Source organism: Haliotis rubra, unplaced genomic scaffold, assembly GCF_003918875.1.
Source record: "Haliotis rubra isolate DU_JTF1 unplaced genomic scaffold, ASM391887v1 Scf87, whole genome shotgun sequence".
NCBI lineage: Eukaryota > Metazoa > Mollusca > Gastropoda > Lepetellida > Haliotidae > Haliotis > Haliotis rubra.
This window is the reverse complement of record NW_025767601.1, coordinates 734,251-752,338: the sequence shown is the minus strand read 5'-3', so window position 1 is coordinate 752,338 and position 18,088 is coordinate 734,251. Positions and strand designations below refer to the sequence as shown.

Below are 18,088 nucleotides of genomic sequence, written 5' to 3'. Positions count from 1 at the left end.
GTAATTTTAACTTTTAGTTAGGCATTTCCACTTCAATTATTGTCAGAATTGATATGCAGCAAGATTTACAGAGATCTGGTTAAACATAATTCAGGTGAGCTACAGGGTCTTGTTGCACTATGTTTTACAGTTTTTACAGTCATGGACACCTTATTAGATTACAGTCCCAAATCAGCAACTGTAATACATGTAAAGTATATGTAAATATATAAAGCAACAGAATCATTTACAGAGAAATCCAGATCCCTAAAGTGACTAGAATTGAATATTACACTTCATTTATTTTCCCTGGTCATACAGTATGTGTCACATCCAGAGTGAATTGCATGTAATAAACATTACTAAATGTTTACCATAAATATTATTTAACAGACATGAGTCTATCAAGTAGAATAGGGCCATGTCTGGACACAGGTGAGAATAAGTGGCTATCGGGACATTATAATTGATTTGTAGACAATTATTTCTGAATATTGCCATCACCAAGAGACGTTACAATCAAATTACTGCCACCACAGTAATTGTATGAGTTGATTACTCAAGTCAGCAGTTTATATGACACGGCTGTAGCTTAGTAATAGTGCCTTGACTGCTGCCAATAACCCTGCTTATGTTTTCAGTAAAGATTTGTTGGTTTCTGTTTGATGTCACCGTCATCAATATTCCAACTACTGTAAATCATGAAATTAATGCGAGCATTTTATTAATGCGAAAAATGCGTCTGCACTCTTCTCGCATTATTATAATGACACATTTCAGTCTGACCATGTCTACTTTTGAGAACTTAATAAAAGACAGAAAAAACATAAATCTGTTGACACTACACATTTCACCAATACAGGTCACTTCCTCATTACAGGTATCTTAAGCCACATGTAATCACTGGTTACAATCACTGGTCATTGTTTAAAGTCACTCAAGCACATCAGCCAGACCGGACATCCTCCAGCCAATTGTTTGTTGTACCTTGGTAGATGACTTACTAGTATGTCATTCAAGTCGGATCACGTTTATACATGTTGTCATAAGATAAGTAGTAGCAAGCAATCATGTGATCAAACATGGCAGCGTAATCAAAACATTGTCAGCTCATTTCCATTCATGGTTTAACAAGCTCAATTCAGGTTATTTGGTAAATAGCAAGTGTGAAAAGGAAATGAACAACATCAAAGGTTCAGGGTGTCACATCTCATCATCAACACAGATTCCTGAGTTCGCATTAAATTTGTGACGCATTTTAGACTAGACCCTCGCACTCGCATTAAATTCGAGACGCATTAATTTCAAGATTTACAGTATATGATTTCAGCAGGTAAATAACTGAGGTTGGATCCAGTGGTTGATATTATGACCAATGATCTGTGTCATGTGTGGTATGATCAAGTAACCCAAGTCACCTGTTATTTAAATATACTGAGGGAAACAAATAAGGCAACACTGCTTCATGGCAGTGTTCCTTTATTTATTGTCAGATTTCTTCCCACAGTACTATTCAAAGCTGGTGATGAAAACTGGAACATATTAAAGGCATGCTTGAATTTTCCTGTGTTCCTTTATTTGTTTCTGTCAGTATATAATACAGTATTGATAACACACTTTTATCATTCCAAACACACAATACACCATGCTTGTCATAAGCCAATGTTGATGAGGATTGGTTTGTTGAAGACATGATCCAAATGTTGATGTAATAGTGCTCAATGATAAACAACACTAACTCTCACATGTGATAAACGCACTCTGAAGTAATAGAATCAATGAAGTCCTCAAACTTGTTCAAACTTGAACAACTTTATCGTGAACTTATCAAAACTTTTCTTGTCAACACTCTAAAATATCTTGCCAAAACATAGCAATATAATCTTTCTAAATATAACATTCCTCGCAATCAACACGACCAAAGATGATATATTACCTGATAATGCAAAGTAGTCAGATTGAGTTAAGTAAGTAAGTAAGCCTGCTGATCTGAAGAATACCCTTAGAACTGATGTTAAATATGGCAAAATAACCTGGCATCTGGATGGTGGAATTTCTATATCTAATCCATTGATCATAAAAATGTCTTGTTTCTATCCGATTCCAAACTAATTCTATCCCCTCATGATCATTTTGTTCCTTTTTGTTGCCAAAATGAATGTTATGTCGCCTTATTGCAAGCATTAGGAAGCTGGTGATTGCCAACAGGAAGTACAAGTCTATATGACAAAGGGAAACTTGTCATTAGGCAAGGAAGAGGCTGTTAATAAATCGGAGAGGATGAATAGCTGAAGGTTCTGTGAAGATTTATTGTTTGCACTGACTGCTATATTTTCACCAAGGCTTACATAACCCCCTAACTTGTTATCTTCTTTGATTGGTTAGTGAGTTTACCAGGCCTTGTAGGATTTCTATTCCACTTTTTGTGGTGAACATCATTTGTGTTTATGAAGATACAAGGATAATGAAAAGATCATGGCTCTGTCAATAATATTGATGATTTCATGAAAAGAATATAATTGAATTTGATATGTATAAAATAGGTATTATTGAAAAAATGAAACTTCAGGAAATCATTACATTAGTCTCAGAATTATACAGTCATGAATCAGAACTGTATAAAAGTAGCTAGCAAGACTTTTTATTACTTTTTGATTGAACTAACTTGGTAAATGTTCTGCAGTCCTTAAAGTAATCCCTGTCAGAGTTGGCTTTTATGCATGCAGAGTTGGTTTTTTATGCAATATCAACAACTGCAGCAACAAAAACATCAATTGAGCTCATAGCCCTTGTTCTTCCTGGATGGTTTACATACCACAATCAGGATTTGATTAATGTGAAAGCTCCACAATTACTGTAAAGTGCAAATGTTGTTTGGCTGTTTCTAAAAGTTCATGATAATCATACGATTGTGTATAATAGTTCTGTGAATGTTTTGACATTAACACTATACTTCTCCAACTAGATATTTGTCAGGTTTTCAGTCAGGTTTTCTTTTCATGGTGACCCCCACCTATTGTCCAGTGTTGCATCTGTTCAGTTGTAAGAAAGCCTGATCAGCATGCAGGAGTATATTGTATCAAGACACGCAAATGTAATGGCACATTGGACTGAACTTTCAACTAAAATAACCCGGGCTTCTGCGATGGTTGATCGTGTGAAAACATTCCAGTGTTGCAGTGTAAACCCTTTGTCCATCAGGGCATGTGTTCCTGTCATATGGGAGTCAAAGTGCAGGTTTCAAGAATTGGCTCAGACCAAGAACCATGTTGTCTCTAACTGACGCTCACTTACACAGTATTTGATGGAGTGATTAACAGTCTAGACACTTTCATTTGCCTTGTAAAGCAGTAAGCAAGACTATACTCTGAGCAAAATTTGTTTTAAGCGAGTGCTCCTGATAATCTTGCAGTTCGTGGGACTATTTTGAGTTATTCTGTGCTTAATGATTTATTTACTTTCGTAATGGTAGTGTTTGGGCAGTCAACTAGTCATCTCATTATCAGAACTGTTACCCCTAACTTGATGTCATTTGTATGACAGAGATGTTACGTATAACTCAGCATCACTTGTATGACAGAGATGTTACGTATAACTCAGCATCACTTGTATGACAGATATGTTACCTATAACTCAGCATCACTTGTATGACAGAGATGTTACCTATAACTCAGCCTCACTTGTATGACAGAGATGTTACCTATAACTCAGCATCACTTGTATGACAGAGATGTTATCTATAACTCAGCATCACTTGTATGACAGAGATGTTACCTATAACTCAGCATCACTTGTATGACAGAGATGTTACCTATAACTCAGCATCACTTGTATGACAGATGTTACCTATAACTCAGCATCACTTGTATGACAGATATGTTACCTATAACTCAGCATCACTTGTATGACAGATGTTACCTATAACTCAGCATCACTTGTATGACAGATATGTTACCTATAACTCAGCATCACTTGTATGACAGATGTTACCTATAACTCAGCATCACTTGTATGACAGATATGTTACCTATAACTCAGCATCACTTGTATGACAGAGATGTTACCTATAACTCAGCATCACTTGTATGACAGATATGTTACCTATAACTCAGCATCACTTGTATGACAGAGATGTTACCTATAACTCAGCATCACTTGTATGACAGATGTTACCTATAACTCAGCATCACTTGTATGACAGATGTTACCTATAACTCAGCATCACTTGTATGACAGATATGTTACCTATAACTCAGCATCACTTGTATGACAGATGTTACCTATAACTCAGCATCACTTGTATGACAGGGGCGTTGCCCCTTACCCAACATCACTTGTAATTAGGAGATGTTACCCGTAACCGAGTATCACTTGTATGGCAAAGATGTTTCCTCAAACGGTTCAGCACTGAAGTTATGATGGAGAATCTTATTAAACTGTACTTCTATCTTCTACAAACACACCTAAATCACAAAACTGTGTTGCCACTATCATTGTCTACATAACACAGTAGAAAAGTGATACAATCTGTTGGAAATTGAAAGCAAAGTGAAAACACTATGTGCAAAACATAAGGGTGACCAACAATGATTTCATAAAGCCCCAATTTACTAAGTCCCCAGGCCAGAAAATCACCATCAACACCCATGTAGGGGTGCAGCAAGTGAAGCAGAGAAGTGAATTGTCTGTATTTTGTCCAGCGAGGAGGATCTGTTAGACTGTGTTGAGTCAGGTGATGTGTTCTTGTTCCAGGCCACCAGGAATCAAGGAGGAAGCACAGACAATTAGGTCTGGCCCTCTTAGGCTGGCTATTTCCTCTTTAGACTTGTCTAGGGAGAGGAGGAAATTCTGTAAACTGGTAATGGTGTCAGAGGGGGATTTGTGATTTGGGGCTCATGTTTCTCCTTGGGAAAGGATACTGACCTTGTCATTCAGTTTGTCCTTATAAACTCATCTTAAACAACAATATTGTTTTCCATCCACAAATTTGCCAAATTCAATTACTGTAAGAGTAAAAACCAGTAAATCTAAAAAATACTTAGTCTTTGACAATAGTGGAATGCAAGGTATAATGTGGTACAAGATGTTACGAATAAAGTTCATCTCAAGAGGTGGCCTGGCCTTAGTCCAATCCACAAAGTATATGGCTGATGCTTCAGTTGTTTAGCATCTTTCAAGATGTTTTAGTACAGTTTGTATTTTGTTCAAGAGGGCAAACATTTGTATGTCTGTCATAGCTAGAACTAGGGTAATGCTAACTTTATTTGAAGAGTTTACTTCTACAAAGGTTAATGTGTTTCGGTGGTTGGATGTGACCTTTTAGTTGCCCAGACCATGACCCGATTGGTGTTGATGGAATTCAGATTGTCAGTATTGCCTAATAAAAAGGGAGATATAGCTGTCCAATGTGCTGTGAAAAAGCCAATTTGCCGGGTTTCTTGAACACACAAGTATTTGTCTGAAATGTATATATGGCTCGTCTTGGCTGCTACCTACAGTCCTAGTTTTGCCTTCACTGCTGCCATCAGCAGGGTTCCAACCACTAATTTAACATTTAAAGGCTTCTAATTAGCTTAGAGCTCTTGTGTACAGGATCAGTCTGATGTGTTTAACCTTTGAATAGTGGTTACTCAGTTTGTGTTCATTAACTTCATTATCTGGGTACGTAACTGTTGGCTACCTTTTAAACTTTTATGAGTTGAGACCTCATGCTGTGCACAGAGTGGATTGTGTAGGTGGTCTTTGATAAAGAAACCATGCGTATTTAATTTTACCTTTTTTCGTGACTCCCAGACTGAGTGAAAGTTTTCTTGTAGTTGTTGACTTAATTTGATCATGTGGCAACTCGAGCAGTGGTCAACAAACAGAGTTGGCAGTAGGAACAACATAATGAAAGCACAAAACATTCAGGGTAGGGACAACTGTCTAATCCATCATTAAAAGTTTAGGTTTGGCTTAAGTATACAAAATGTTTCAATCAAAAACATTTCTCTGGCACATAACTTTAGATTTTCAAATCAAACTGTTGACGAAAATATGTTTTTCCTCTCTATGGTCATCATCACTGAAATACAGCTGAAGGGACAAGGGGGTGGTGGGGTAGCCCAGTGGTTAAAGCGTTCGCTCATCACACTGAAGACCTGGGTTCGATTACTCACATCAGTGCAATGTGTGAAGCCCATTTCTGGTGTCCACCACCGTGATATTGCTGGAATATTGCTAAAAGTGGCATAAAACTAAACTTACTTACTCACTCACTAATGGGACTATATACTATTTCATTAACTCTCTATATTATTTATAGCCATTTTTTTAAACAGAATGCAGTTACTTTAATTAAGAGTTAAAACTTGTGTTGAAAGTCTAACACAGTAATTGTTTTGAGGCCGATAGGAAGGGAGAGTTTTACTTCCATGACAGCCCAACATTAGGATTTATCAATTTGTCTATTATTTATCTCTTCTTCCAATCTCCATGTCAGTGTGACCTTGTCCAGACACTAGAACCAAGGCCAGTTCAATACCAGTTTGTGTAGTACCGACAGCTCCCCTTATAAATTACCTGAGAAGAAGTTGCTGTCATTACCTTAACTTTCACAATACATCAGAAGCATGGCTAGTCTTCTGCCTTCAGTAGGAACACAGTAGGGTATTGTCTCTAACCTTCCACCAATGAGAGACAGATAGGAATAGTAAATCAATTCCAGTGTCATGCATAAGTAAGGCTTCCTTGTAGACACAAACAACTGGATTATGTGATCAATTGATCTTGGATGTCCAGTGATGAACACTTTCTGTCATTTTGTCATAGCTGCAAAACACTGTGCCATTTCAAAATGATGTATTGAATATAAACAGTGGAATCAGTGACGTGTTCTAGCAGGATGGCATTATTCGAATTATTGGGTGGACACCATGGCATAAGAGGTGAATATCAGTACATATAAATAATTACCACACTTTAATACGACAGAAAATCCTTGGAATACATGACACGTTTTTATGGATAACAACTTCTTTTTATTCTTTACCTGACGTTTCAGAGCTTTATCCTGCTCCTTCATCAGGCACAGATAAACTGGTTCCAATACAGGGAATCAAACCCATGTTATCTGCATGCAAACAAACACTTGCACCAGTGAGCTACCCTGTGTTTCACAACACCAATCATGCCTTACACAACCCAACAATAATAGCTTATAGATGCCCAAAGGTGAATTTCAGGCATTTTAATCAAGAAGGAATCACAGCCTTTCCAGCCATCTTCAGTTTTATGAGTAAATGTTTGAACCAATATTAAGTTACTAGGTGATTGATTATGCAAGCAGGGACGCAAACAATGGCTTCACACTTTGTAGGATGCCTTTAGCCTGAAGTCCAGAGTTATAGAAGTCTACTCAAGATCCTTTGAAGTTGTGTGAAGGGAGATTCTGATATGTATGTAGTGATAAAACTACATTATTGAACTATTCAACCCTGATCTATGTAGTTTCCTTGATGTTCTATCTCCAGTAGTAAACATTGTTGTTACTAATTAAGAATCATAGAAATATTCATCGTATGACAGTTTGACTTTCATAAAATCAGTTGTCTAGGTAATACATTTCCTTCATTTGATTAAAAAGTAACATTTTATTATATTTCCATATGTCATAGTATTTTGCAGCAATAATTATTTAGACTTGTTCCGAAATGTTGAAAGACGTGTTAAAAAGTTTCAGAAATAGTGTAGGCAGTAGCAAGGGTGAGTTCATGGCTGTGAACAGACTTTGTACACCACTTGCACACAAATACTTCTCAATAATGAAGACTATTTCAGAAAGTTTAAAAGAGGACCAAATTGATTGAAATCCTAAATAGGTGTTAAGTAGATTTAGGCATCTGACTGACAGGGAGGATGCAGTGCCGAAATAATGAACAAAATCGATATGTCAAACCCAGGGGCAATTTACCTGCAGCTGCTGTGACAAGCAAGTGGCAATTAAGTTGAAAATTCAACACTGGCTGTCATATGTTGAAAATTGAACCTGTATTGTCAATGACAGTAAATTCTATATTCTTTCAATTAAGTTTTTTCCTCGTTGTTGTCCAAATGTGTGTCATTTGTCAAGGGAAATCACTTTGGAGATTAGATTCATAGTCGCTGCAATACTCAATTTAATTCTAAGACATGTCTAACAGACTCTGAAGAATTTCAAAAAAAACAAAAACTGTTCACTGTCTGCTTTCTACCAACCTATCTGCTACCTGGAAGCTTTGAGAATTAGTCTGAATAAGTTGATCAACTTGGGCCACTCGATCAGGTGATGGGGTTTCCTTGTGGGTAATGCATTTGCTTTTCATTAAAATGTGGTTCTTTACCCACATATGACCACAATATTAGACTAGCATCTAGTCTCTGACATGAACATATTTTACAGAAAAAAGCAGTAAATAAAAATAATGATAAAATATAATGAAAAGGAGCCAAGAGACTTTCTTCATTTTCAGACCAATTTTATGAGCTATTGTTTTCTACCCCTTGGCATTGAATATGTTGGTAATAAGGTGTAAAACTGTATTCACTTATCCAGTGATGCAGTCATGATGGCACACAAGTAGACAGGAGTTACTGACCAGACAGTGAACCTGACTGTACTTTTACTGGGTTCCTAACATGAGGAATGACGTGTCATATATATTTCACACATTATTGGATTTTCTGGTTCACCTATTATTTACCCGTTTAATCAGAGTATAATCATCTTAGGGAAAGGATGTGAAGTCCAGGTGTCATGTATCAGGTACAATGCTACAGGTGAAGCTACTGCTGCTGCTGCTGCTGGAGCATCAGTGTTAGCAAGTAGCAACAGTGTGGACAAATAATAAAGCCTCTCATTACCGTGTCGAACCTATCAACATGATGAAGACAAATGGCATTCAGACAGGGTATGTGTAATAACATGGCATGGAAATGAGCAGGACAGGCATACCTTGAAGATCAAGCTGTAACTAATAGGGATCCAATTCACCTGGATTGTCCTTGATTTGGGTGATCATTACAGCTTCATGGGATAAAGTGAGCGAAATAGACGTGATATAAAGAATATAATGGGGACTGCGGACATGATTTATGAGACATACGATCTTTGCATGATGACATTAATGAGAAATAGGTGACACCAGAATTTGTTAGCACCTTCAAACTATGTGCTTTGGGTGTTGCTTTGATTAAAATGTTGTGTATACCTGGCGAGATCTACTTATTACTTGGTACTGTAGACATGTTTGGTTTAATATATATAGATGTGACAATAGATGTAGCAGTCTGTGTTATAAGTCCAACTATGTCATGAAGATATGTCTACGAATCTCTTTCTAATAGTGTTTGTATCAAGGGATAAGTGCATCATGTAACACAAGTGGCATCCATTATAAACACATGCAAAGGCAAGGCAAACATCCACATATGAAGTACTAGTCATGATAATTCTGATAGTGATTCCAAATAAAACTTGTGGGCCTTCATGTTAATGCATCTTCTGAAATTTTACATAAAAATGGCATTTCCAAGTTTCGTTTATTGGGCTTTTTCTATTTTGGAACCATATTTATTGCTTTGGCCTGTGCCTACTAAAGCAAAATCTCATGTGGCGTTTCATCTAATAATGGATTTATTTAATAAGAATAAGCCCATATAAATAATGCTGACAGTTTAATAACTTCATATGATTTTTAGGATAAGAGAAGATTGAGTTATGTCCTTTTAGAATGCCTGGGCAGTAGAAATGTATTTACTTACTCTGTAATTGTTAAAATGTTGCTTACAATAGTTGTTGAATGAGGTTAAAAGGATCATTTATTGAACATGTGCATCTACACATGTTAACTGTGACATGAACAAAAGAACACTGTGGAACACCAATCAGTCTTAGTAGAGCCCAAAGAATTGTAAACATCGGCATCAGGATAATCAGTGAGGAATATCTGCCATACAGCAGGAGAAATAGTGATGGAAACTACATGAATAGGTCTCTGAAAGTCGGTGATTAAACCAGGTGTTCTTCAAATGGGTAAGCAAGTGCTGTTCTACAAGTAGAAACCACAAGTTTCATTAACAAGCTGTTGTTGACTTTGGGGAGAAGCAACTGAATGTTGTCATTAACTAATGACAGTGTAGTATGCATGATGAATTTGTTTATTACAATAATCTCATTTGCTACACAATGTCTAAAAATGCCACTCGCTGGTGAGGGTGTCTTGCCTCAGTGAACAGGATGCATGGATATAAACAGTCCTGTCATCAGAACTTGTGTGGTACTGACTGTATTGACAACATATTTCATTATTATAGTAGAGGTTCCAGTTCTTGATATTTATTGTACATTAATAAGACCTTGCGGGGAAAAATAGTTTGCAATTAAAGAGATCTTACAGGTAGATATGTGGCTTGTGTGTATTGAATGCCAGCTCTGGACACTCAGGGAGTCATGATGACCCCAGGGTAGGGATGGTACCTCTGTGTGTTCAGAATCACTGTTGTCTGTTATGTATGCAGGCTATTTGTGTGCTAGAGGTGGCTGGAAGTCCTGTATAACATGATTAAACTCTGCCTTCATTGTAGTCATTCAAAAGAAGTTTCCTATTTGTTAACAGTCTTGTTTATTTTAAAATATCATATTCCAACAATATTGTGTCAAATTTTTATAGCAATATATGGGATGACTGACGCAATCAGTAAAATTAAAACCTATTTTTTATGAAATCTGCATCAAATAGACAGTTTTCTTGCCTCCAACTGAATCCTGGACAACGTACCTCTTGACATCATTAGGCAGTTATATACAAGCATCAAACTCCATATAGCACATGAAAGTTTTCCACAAACATTATCACTCTAGATGCCCGGGTAAAGGTTGCATGTTCACAAACATGGTCCCCTATAAATCATGGCTGACACCATCACTCCCACAGAGAGGTAGGAAAGTTGTCCACAAATAGTAAACCTGAGGTTATTTCAGTCTTCACCACACACATATATCTGAAACCAAAAACTGCCAACCTGTCACAGCCAGCATCAGAAATGGTGATTAATTCTGTTTTCATACAAGGTTTTATTTTCTGTGCTTTAAACATCTCCTTAGCTAATCAGCAAAACCATGATTAAAGCCACATTTACATAGGCATTTTTTCTCTCTGTGATACGCAAGGTATTGTTTGGCTTGCAGTCAGTTTCACTACCAATCAGTAGATCTTATGATATCTCTGCAATAACAGTGTTCCCTGACATTTAGACAGAGGTAATTGTCTTCCATTTACTAAACTGTATTACGTCGTTGGGCAAATTAATCTTTTTATGCCACATTGCAGCAGGCAGGAATAGATTTTTTGAAATATCTGACATACACATCATAAACTTAACGAGTGGTATTAGACGTTGAAAACAAGGTTTTGGTTTCAACCGTATTGATTCTTCCCCTAATGATAATCACCATGATGATAAAATCGAACTTGCTTGTGATAATACTGTTGCACTTTAATTAAGTTTGCATATCAAGTAACTCCAAGTGGGATCCTGCAGTTCTTGAACAAAACAGACAAAAACAACTTTGCTATTAATTTCATTTTTCACACAGGAATTGTCTGTTATGTTATTAATGAATTGTAGAATGACGGCTGCAATATTTACACTGCAAAGGTTCCTTTGGTCAATTAATGCACATTTTGTTTGATTGTATTATCAGACAAACAGACCACAACTGATACAATTGTTCACATAATGTGTGTGACTTCAGAATATTTGAATTTGTGACAAGGGTTGTCAGTATCAGCTTTCTGGTCATTTGTGTTTCAAATAATTAAATATCAAGAAACTAATATCATTCTGATAGAAACCTAAAACTAAGTAAGGTCTGTTTCATAGAACTTGCTCTTTGCAATGTTTCCTGTATAAAAGAGGAAACATTTTGTTTTCCAGAAACGTTTTGAAGTGAACATTTAAGTGGTGCAATATATTACTTTTCCGGAATTTGGAACTAATGGAAAGGCTTGCTTTTTAAGCTTTGCGTTGAATGCTGAAATTTGTCAGTTCGGTTAAATAGTTGAATAGGCATACCAGTAACTGGAACAGACAAATATCATGGCTTTTGTGACAGTAAATGATGTAAGGGTGTGATGATGTATTCTGGGTTACTCGACAGTTCTGTTTGTAAAGCAGAGTAACTTTTTTTTCAGCCATAATAGGCAGACTTTCACAAACTTGTTTAATACTGTATGATTTGTATATTTGTTCTGATGTAACTTTATTTTTCCCTCCATTTCAGACTGTGATGTCATTGTGTCCAGCCGTCATGGCAATTCCAAAAATGGAACATTCCGTTCCCCAAAGTCGAAAATAACCGGTAATTACCCCAGCAATTCACACTGTATCTACAAGTTCATTGGATGGTCAACAGAAAGAGTGAAAATCCGGTTCACTTTCTTTGATTTACAAGGGAGAGCACCTGCGTAAGTACATTGTTGATCTATTTATCATGTTGACTGCATTATCATTTATGATACTAGTGTCAAGGTGATACAAATATCATATTAGTAAAGACACTATTGCAGAAGCTGTGTAGAAATTTAGAAGGATGTTCATTTGTCAGCAATAGCCCAATGATGTAAGATACCAGTATCAGGACTTACTGTGGGGAGTTTTCTCCCCTGGGCATGTCAGCATCTGCTGAATGTTGATTTCAAGTCGCATGTCAACTCCCATGTTGATTTCAACTCCTACTCAAGCAACTACTATACACCAATGGAAAGTGAACATTAACACATATGCCAAGGGTATTTGGCCAGTCAGGTTTCATTATCTTCTACTGACCCCCTGTGAAATAATTCCAGGCACACAACACTGTCTGTCTCTTGATCCCCTTAATGTTCAACAAACATGTAGCACTGGGGACCTACTCCACCATAACACAGGGGAGTAGTGACACTATCACTGGCAAATAATAATTAATTGTCTTAGAGTTTTCCAAACTGTAAAATTACACGTTTTGACCAAATGTGTCCCAGCAGTAAGCAGATGTATGACCTGGTACACAGTTGCTAGACTCAATATAGCTGGCCTGCCAGCCTCGGAAAGGTTAATTATTGCAACTTCAAGGCCATGCAGCTCTCGGTGTCAAAGCATAATGAATTAAAAGCCTTTGAACATTAAAACTTCTGAAGTGAAGGCATCACATGTTAACACTTCCAGGTCTTCATTACAAAGTGGAGGCAACCTGAACAGACTTTCAAGACTATTACTTTAAAAGCTGTCTTGGAGGTCAGTTAACAAAGTTTATTTTTAAGACTGCAGGTCTAGACATGCACTCTTTCTGTTTGAACACCTGGTATTAACTTACTGTAAGTTTCATGCTTTTATCATGTACAGGATTGTATGTATAAGTGTCCTGACCTCATGGATACACTGATAGGGAAGGATCTCTGGTGACATCATTGTCAGTGGTTACCTATTTCATAAGAGATCACTGCTCCCTTATTCCTGTGAGCCCCCATCATTGAGTGAAGCATCTTACAGCTGCTGCAACTCTTTCTAAGAGATATATAGTTTATTCTATACACAAATTCCTCTAAATTCATTTGTTGTTGTCTGGTAAATCTGGTATATATGTTTTCTACACCTGTCTTTATCACCTGAAGAAGGGCAAGAAGTAGCCCAGAAACATTGTGTTATACTATAAAGAAGTTGCCATCCATATTCTCATCTTATATATGCACCTTCTTCATGTGAAGCATCTAACTGGATGACTTATGCTTAGTTTCTAAATATATATACTTTGACAGTGGTTCAGGGACTGTGAGAGACTACACTGATGCATGCCCATCATACAGAGAATAACACAATCTAATCCCATACATACACAATGGTCACAACACCTCCATGAATCTCCTATCACTGTTCAGGTTTTTGTAGTCAGAAATGGAAAAGCAAATTAAAAATGTGGAATTGATGGCGGGAAAAGTCTTGAAAGATTAAAAAGGCTAATGCAGATTATACAGGACACCGCAGCTTAATCCTCAGCATGACTACATCCCATTTGGCAGCCTATAAATTGCCCAAATGCAGGCTTCATCCCTATCTCTTTTCAATTTGTAGAGACCAGGGTCTTTAAAATTATCCTTATTGATCCCAATCGCTATTAAGGTAATTAAATAGGAATTCCTGGCTGTGAAATTAGCTTCCTTGGTAAGATGATGCTGTGTAATTGCACCAAATTTTACGCTCTTCTATGAACACATTTAAATATGCATGTTCTAAAAGTAGGACTATACCCAGAGGATACATTTGACTTGACATGCAACCATGGGATTGTCTTTCGGGCTTTAATTCACCATAGATTAGATATATTTTTCACTCTTATTTGGAGCTTTTCAATGAATAAGTAAGAGACAGAGTGCTTTTGGAATTAAAATACTGTGATCTGTGCTTCCATTAAGTGCTGATACCTTTTTCACGTAAACAAGGTGTATGTAGAGCTGAAGGGGTGTCAAGAATGTGCTTAACTGGCAGGAAGATGGAAGGTTGAAGACTATTGTTTGTGGTATTTACCACGATCAAATAATTGCATCTTGCATAAATGGTGATGAGGACTTGTAACATTGAGAAATGGTATGACTTTAAACATGATGACAAAAGGAAATTCTTGTTGCAGTTGTGGATCATTAGTTAATAGAAATCCTGTCATATTTTCAACATTTGATAGAAGCATATTGTTAGTGATACTTTTGGGAAACTGGTTTTGCAAACAGACATAATATGCTGTCTGAAATTGACATTTAAAGAAAATAATCTTTCTGCAAGTTCATCAAAAGTATTGAATCAATATTTATAGTCCTAATGCTTCTGGGTTAGTCTTTGAATTGAGTTCTCAAATAGGTATAGTGTGAAGCCGATGATGTTTGGTTTCCTTTGCTGCCATGATGCAGCAGGAATATTGGTGCAGCAGAAGGAAACCAGATTGACTCAATCACATAACAACTCAATCACTCACTCACCCAGCAACTCACCAACTCACATTGTCCCATGGAAGAAGGAAAGCTTTGGGGATATTAAGTGAAGGCAGTCAGTTTACATCTCTGGGTACCTGGATTTGACATAAGGTCAGAAAGTTAACCACATTAAAGAAAACAGCTGTGGCTTTAACTCCCAGAAAGTATATGTCTGGATTGAAAGTTTGGATTGAATGGCATCTTCTGCATCTTCTTTGCTGCATTAGGAGGAAATGCCAATGACATGCCTTGATCAATAAACCTAGTTGTCTGGAACATTATCTCCAGCCGTATTCCTATATCAAACGATAACGTTTTATAGCAATTTGCTTGCATTGCTGGTACATCCCATGCTTGTATGCACAGGCACAGTGCCGACATCAAGTGATATTTTATGGGGATATTGCAGAGGATGTCAACTGGAGCAGAAACTCTACAATCACTCATGCAAATTGTTGCAAAGTGAGTTATTCTGTAGATTAATGGTATTCACACATGCCACTGATAGATTGATGAAAGTACTCTTCATACATCTAAGTTAAAGGAGCAATGTATGAACAGAAGTATTGCTTTATGAAAATTTTTTAATTTGAAAGGTTCATACAATGCTTGAAATTGTTTGAGTTTTAGTTTTGATTTTTGTGAAAATCATTGAAAAGCACCAAAATAGCTTGTATGTCCTTGAATTTGTATAAAATGACATACAAGTTCTCATTGTTTCCCTGTTTGAATCATTACTTTATTGATGAAAATACTTATTTTCTTTAAGCAGACCTTTCATGAAAACACACATGGCCACATTCAGCAACATTGGTACATCTTGGAGAAATGACATAAAAATCCTGTATGGATCAAGAGAGTAGACAGATCAGCTTCATTCAGAAAGAATATGTTTTATAAGGAAACAACTTCATCTAATTGCATTGGGTGACCAAAAATTTATAACCCACTTGTCTCAGTTAATTCCCTTGCTCTTAGGCTTTCTTTTGAAGCCCACTAACCAGCTTAAACATCACCTATGTGTCAGCTTTGCTTTCTCAAGTCAAGATTTTAGTGGCAGTGTTAAGATGTACGATCCAGCAGACTGGTTTTTTTCATACCTAAAGAAGGACAACAACAGACAGTTTGAACTCCTGAACATTTTGTGCGACATGAAATCTATTTTTGTACGACAGTTTCAAAGAGATATGTGCAGCACACATAAAATACAAACTCAACCTCCTGTTAGTGCGAAAGAACTGTGACCACAGACATCTATACTGTCTTCTAATCTGATGAAATGTCCAGACAGCAAGCATCTAGAAGAAGTGTCTGGTGACAGAAGGGAAGATTAGCTGCTTCTGGCTGACACTTGTGTGAGTTATAATGAAATGAACTGACTGCATCAATGACATCTGGCTATAGAACATTGAGCAATGTAATCTGGGGGTGCATCAGAATCATCACAGACAACAGCATCATATCAGTGCTGTCGCTGCCATCATCTTCAACACCACCTCTACTACCACAGCCATCACCTGTCAATACCTTCATGGCCACCGTCACAAATCCCTCAACCTCAACCATTCCCACCAGTGCCATCACCATCTCGTTGGTATAGTGGATGGGGTGGGTGGAAGGTCGGTACTTTAATGTTCTGGCCATGTCATCACCATATCGTTGGTCTAGTGGATGGGGTGGGTGGAAGGTCGGTACTTTAATGTTCTGGCCATGTCATCACCATATCGTTGGTCTAGTGGATGGGGTGGGTGGAAGGTCGGTACTTTTAATGTTCTGGCCATGTCATCACCATATCGTTGGTCTAGTGGAATGTGGAAGGTCGGTACTTTAATGTTCTGGCCATGTCATCACCATATCGTTGGTCTAGTGGATGGGGTGGGTGGAAGGTCGGTACTTTAATGTTCTGGCCATGTCATCACCATATCGTTGGTCTAGTGGATGGGGTGGGTGGAAGGTCGGTACTTTAATGTTCTGGCCATGTCATCACCATATCGTTGGTCTAGTGGATGGGATGGGTGGAAGGTCGGTACTTTAATGTTCTGGCCATGTCATCACCATATCGTTGGTCTAGTGGATGGGATGGGTGGAAGGTCGGTACTTTAATGTTCTGGCCATGTCATCACCATATCGTTGGTCTAGTGGATGGGATGGGTGGAAGGTCGGTACTTTAATGTTCTGGCCATGTCATCACCATATCGTTGGTCTAGTGGATGGGATGGGTGGAAGGTCGGTACTTTAATGTTCTGGCCATGTCATCACCATATCGTTGGTCCAGTGGATGGGATGGGTGGAAGGTCGGTACTTTTAATGTTCTGGCCATGTCATCACCATATCGTTGGTCTAGTGGATGGGATGGGTGGAAGGTCGGTACTTTAATGTTCTGGCCATGTCATCACCATATCGTTGGTCTAGTGGATGGGATGGGTGGAAGGTCGGTACTTTAATGTTCTGGCCATGTCATCACCATATCGTTGGTCTAGTGGATGGGATGGGTGGAAGGTCGGTACTTTAATGTTCTGGCCATGTCATCACCATATCGTTGGTCTAGTGGATGGATGGGTGGAAGGTCGGTACTTTAATGTTCTGGCCATGTCATCACCATATCGTTGGTCTAGTGGATGGGATGGGTGGAAGGTCGGTACTTTAATGTTCTGGCCATGTCATCACCATATCGTTGGTCTAGTGGATGGGATGGGTGGAAGGTCGGTACTTTAATGTTCAGGCCATGTCATCACCATATCGTTGGTCTAGTGGATGGGGTGGGTGGAAGGTCGGTACTTTAATGTTCTGGCCATGCCATCACCATATCGTTGGTCTAGTGGATGGGATGGGTGGAAGGTCGGTACTTTAATGTTCTGGCCATGCCATCACCATATCATTGGTCTAGTGGATGGGATGGGTGGAAGGTCGGTACTTTAATGTTCTGGCCATGTCATCACCATATCGTTGGTCTTGTGGATGGGATGGGTGGAAGGTCGGTACTTTAATGTTCTGGCCATGTCATCACCATATCATTGGTCTAGTGGATGGGGATGGGTGGAAGGTCACTTTAATGTTCTGGCCATGTCAGTGGATGGGATGGGTGGAAG

The 18,088-nt window shown here is 37.9% G+C and overlaps 1 protein-coding gene across 1 annotated transcript in view; it reads left to right on the top strand.

Annotated features, from left to right (window-relative positions):
• Positions 1–18,088, top strand: part of LOC124263156 (dorsal-ventral patterning tolloid-like protein 1) — a 226,656-nt gene that overhangs the window by 161,704 nt on the left and 46,864 nt on the right. Inside the window, 1 exon segment of the mRNA XM_046697723.1 lies at positions 12,281–12,464. Coding sequence (XP_046553679.1) covers positions 12,281–12,464 — 184 coding nt within the window.